The 4,810-nt window shown below is 43.1% G+C and overlaps 1 protein-coding gene across 1 annotated transcript; it reads right to left on the bottom strand.

Annotated features, from left to right (window-relative positions):
- Positions 1-3,495: 3,495 nt before the first annotated feature.
- Positions 3,496-4,479, bottom strand: LOC115456670 (transcription factor HES-5-like). Its single transcript, XM_030185899.1, has 3 exons — positions 4,359-4,479; positions 4,066-4,246; positions 3,496-3,757 (listed from the first exon to the last, which is right to left on the bottom strand). Exons 1-3 carry the CDS (start codon positions 4,419-4,421, stop codon positions 3,525-3,527), a joined length of 477 nt encoding a protein of 158 aa, XP_030041759.1. The 5' UTR covers positions 4,422-4,479; the 3' UTR covers positions 3,496-3,524.
- Between the last annotated feature and the right edge of the window lie 331 nt (positions 4,480-4,810).

Genomic DNA, 4,810 nt, shown 5'->3' with positions numbered 1-4,810 from the left:
GCAGGATACTGGTCCCCTAAAATAAGTGATTATTTGTGCCAGAACCGGTGGTGGGAGGCGGGGCTGGTGGTGGGCAGACTTACATGGTCTGTGCCAGAGCCAGTGGTGAGAGGCGGGGATAGTGCTGGGCAGACTTATACAGTCTGTGCCAGAGCCGGTGGTGGGAGGAGGGACTGGTGGTTGGGAGGCGAGGATAGTGCTGGGCAGACTTATACGGTCTGTGCCCTGAAAAGGACAGGTACAAATCAAGGTAAGGTATACACAAAAAGTAGCACATATGAGTTTATCTTGTTGGGCAGACTGGATGGATCATGCAGGTCTTTTTCTGCCGTCATCTACTATGTTACTATGTATGTAATTAAAATGTTAAGAGCTAAGCAAGTAAAATATTTTAGTGCAGAATGTAATAGAGAGCCAGTGACGATTATGGTGAGTCATAAAGGTAAGTTCCCAATGTGAAAAGAGTTACCAGCTGAGGCTCTGTTTGAGAATGTTCCAATACATACATAATTAAATGCATGTCTATTAAAATTTAGTAAAAATATTACAGCGCTGGGATATTGAGAAGAGCGAGCCCTCCCCCCCCCCCCCCCCCACCGCTTGTACTGATGGTCAATAGCCAAATGTGGGAAGGAGGATACTGGGCTAGATGGACCATCGGTCTGCCCCAGTATGGTTATTGTTATGTTCTTAGGATGTACATACTTTCACCTGCATGTAGTCTGGTTACCTGCTTGATTGATTTCTTGGGTTCCGCAGAGTAAACACAGGATCAAATATTTGTGGATTGGAGACTTGGAACCCCTGATGCAGCAACAGCGAAACGAGGGGGTCCCTGTTGTCCAGCGGGTGATACCGATATGAACAGAGCACTAGAGTGATCCGATTTAAAGCTGATATCTGGAGGGTACACCGGAGCTGAAAACAAACAGACTATGAACTACCAAATAATTGAGCTGAGTAATTTGAAACACACATGCTGTTTGGATAAGCACTGAGACAGATATATCATGCTAAATCATTTTGGAGGATAAACATTAAGGCAGGTACGCTAAGTAAAGGCATTTTTTTTTTTTTCTTAAGCCACATGATGGGATGCTGAGCTCAAACCTTATAGTCTGCATGTTCAGGCTGGTTGGGCAGCTTTCCTGAGGCTTTTTTTTCTCCATTAAATAGATATGTATGCAAGAGAGTTGGTTAACAGTGTGAGTGATTACTATAAATTGTACACGGCTGGTGCAAGGCTGGGTGTTTGATTTTCATAAGTTTTAAATAAGCCATTTCATATACCTCTATTTTATATGTGTAAATGGCTTTTAAAATGACTCCTTCGGAGGTAAATATGTAACATAGTAGATGACGACAGAAAAAGACCTGCAAGGTCCATCCAGTCTGCCCAACAAGATAAACTCACATGTGCCATTTTTTGTGTATACCTTACCTTGATTTGTACCTGTCCTTTTCAGGGCATAGACCGTGTAAGTCTGCCCAGCACTATCCCCGCCTCCCAACCACCAATCCCTCCTCCCACCACCGGTTCTGGCACAGACCGTATAAGTCTGCCCAGCACTATCCCCGCCTCCCAACCACCAGTCCCGCCTCCCACCACTGGCATGAGATAGATTTGTATAGAATGGAGTGCATGCAAATTTATCCCATGTATATTCATTCCGGATAACCTGACTGGTTGGGTGTGTCCTGAGGACTGGGTTGAGAACCCCTTATGTAAAATGATACTCACAACTGAAAGAAGATTGGATTTGATGGGCACCCATCTTCTTTCACCTTAACTATAGCACATAAAAATAAAAATAAAAAACTAAGTCCATCTCATGTTGCAGGAACTATGTGCATGTAGTTTTTTTTTTTTGTGGGGGGCGTGTCATTTTCAAAGGGAAAGTATTTGGGCATCTTTTTTTTTTTTTAATTGGTTAAGCTTTTAATGCATATCTGCTGTGCAAGTTAGGCAGCCTGCTGTAAAGTTACCCAGGGCTCTAACTAGTCCTCCACACCTAGTAACAGCCATGCTGGCCAGAGGATGACAAGTGACATCAAATGGACACAGGGGGCTACTTTGTGCAGTGTGGAAGTTAATTTGTACCACTGTTCAGAACTTGCCAAGTAAATGGCAAAGCAGAAATGTTGCTTTAAGAGTTCTAATAAAAAGATTTCATTGTAATGCAGTATTTACACTTGACGAACAATACTGTGGTCTGAACAGTTAATGCAAAACTCATAAATCTTGTGCTTGGTCTTCAAAAGGTCTCACAGCCTGCAAACAAGCTGCCTCTGTGGTTAAAGGGACTGAGAGCTGATCTGGTTCATTTCATGAGGGCAGCTTGAGCTTCCAGAGGAGGGGAAAAGGGTGAGGAAAGAGATAGATGGAGCAGTGTTTCCAGACATTATTCAGTCTTTTGTGCTGAGAGAATGACAGGGTCAATTCTCTGAACATCCAAAACACCCCTTCCTGCCCCTCCTTTCACATGAGAACAAGACAGAGAAACGGTTCCTTTAAAACATCCTTTAATTTGGCTTTTGTGGCTCACAAAGCATTTGTTTTATACATTTACACTCTTTTATGACAGCCAGAAATCAAAAAGAAATCACCTCTCAGAGGGAAGACATTACAATAATAAAGCACATTAATATAATTGACACCAAACAATGGTCTTTATTTAATAAAGATTGTGTTTCATAGACCAGAATGGGTAAAAGGACCTTTGAAAATGACATGAAAATAAGATAGAAAAACATCTCAACTCAATCGATTAGAAAATCTGGAGATAACATCTCCTACTAATATTCGGTAGCATCAACATGATTCCTACTGCAGCAACATTTCTACAAATATTGTAGAATAATCAGATACCTTTGCTCAAAAAGGAACAATCGAATGGATTCCTGGATCTTCAGAAATTCATACCAGCTCCTTAATAGACAGAAGAGAATTTAGGCACAAGATAAGGGAAGTCCCTTATCAGGTTTTTTAAAAATGGCATTTAATATTTTTTTCATTGAAATACTATCATAGAGCAAAGGTGAATATTAGTCCTTCTCAGAAGGCAGCAAAGACACTGGACAATTTTCATCTGACACTTGTGACCATTCACTTGTATGTGAACAGCTTTACACATAGATCACGTCCACACTGGTTTTACCAAGTGAACTCTTGCAAATATTGCAATACTGCTATGTTACAAACATAACCTTCCAACAAATAAAAAAAAATCAGTTTAAATTTAAATTACTTATTTCATTCACAGATATCTTTCTGCAAATTTTACACATAAACTGCTCCCCTATTCCTGTAAGTAATTTACAGATATGAAAACCTTTAAATAATCTCCTTGAAAGCAGAAGACTAAAAATATGAAGGCACTTTGATTATCTGCTTGACCTGCATTTGGTTTATAAAAATATATATGTTGAAAGAAGTCCAGAATACAGAAGTAGGAACTCATGTCCAGCACTGGGAGGTGAGACGGTCTGCACAGAAGCCCCAGCTCCCTCCACCTGTCCCTTCCTCACCAGGGTCTCCACAGGCTCTTGCTGCTGTGCTGAACTGCCTGCTTGGGGCTGGGGTGACAGGCTGAAAACTTGGGGTGCTCCTGGCCCTCTGCTGCAGCCGGAGATCTCTGGAGCTCACTCAGTAGCCTCAGCTGAGTCTCTGTCTCTGGACCCAGGGAGAGAAAGTGAAGAGAGTCCTGCAGGCACCTGCAATAGCCTTCTCTGTAGCTCCCACTGCCAGATGTTACAGCTGTTAGGGAAGAAAAAAAGGGAGATTTAGTGTCCTGCACATGTTAGAGCATAGAGAAGGGTAGATGGGAAAGACTATAATTGGTCCTTAACTGTATTGCTGAAATGTTACTAATAAATGAGGAATAGTCCCAGGATCTAACAAAGTAATGCTGACTCTTAAATGCTGTCCTTTACTATATAACCAGGGGCCAGATGAACTAAACAGCTAAAGGAACAAATCCCTTTAATATTTCTGGCCCCTGAGTCTATGGGGGAAAGGATTATTGAGGTTATGAGGGCTTTAACTCAGTACTGCTGAACACTCACTCTTTGCTGCCTCCTGCTGGTGCCGTCTCAGGTAGCTCACTGCCAGTTCCAGGATGTCGGCTTTCTCTGGTTTGGAAGGGAGCTGATGTCTCTGGAGCTCCGTCTCCAGCAACAGCCTGAGTTGCTCGATGCTGTTATTGATGCGATCCCGCCTCAGCTTCTCCACTGCCGGCTTCCTCAGCTGCAGGAGACACAAGAGAATCAGTGAAACCCCGAAGCTGAAAACCAGAAACTGCAAGTGACTCTTTCTCTGGCCTGATCAACCACAGACAGGAGCTAAGTGCAAAAGTTACCTTTTTCATTGACTTCTCTGCGCTGCTCTCGGAATTGCGCGCTAAGCTCTTGCGACCAGCCATCTCGCCCAAGATGTGAAGAAGGGTTTATGAACAAAGCGGTGAACGTAAAGCCAGCTGATCAGTGTCTGATGAAGGGACCCCCGAGCCCCGTCCCCTATTTATACTCCTGCAGCCGCATACTAGAGTGTGGGTCTCTTGCTCAAAGCTGTTTCCCACACTCGGCAACCAATCAGAGCCGTTCCCAAAACAAGAGAAGTGTGGCACATTAAGCTGTGACGGGGCAGCAGAGCATCTGGAGGCTGCAGCACAATAGAAGGATACTGTGGGAAAGATTCTTGCCTTCCAATAAAAATGGGGATTAATTGCTTTTCATCCGCCTCTGGTATAATAATGGAATCAATAAAAGCCTAACTTCAAAAGTGACAGATTCTCCTGAGATAATACCACCA

The sequence above is a fragment of the Microcaecilia unicolor genome, chromosome 13 (genome assembly GCF_901765095.1).
Source record: "Microcaecilia unicolor chromosome 13, aMicUni1.1, whole genome shotgun sequence".
NCBI lineage: Eukaryota > Metazoa > Chordata > Amphibia > Gymnophiona > Siphonopidae > Microcaecilia > Microcaecilia unicolor.
Note: the sequence above shows the minus strand (reverse complement) of the source record. Positions and strands in the feature narration are given on the sequence as shown.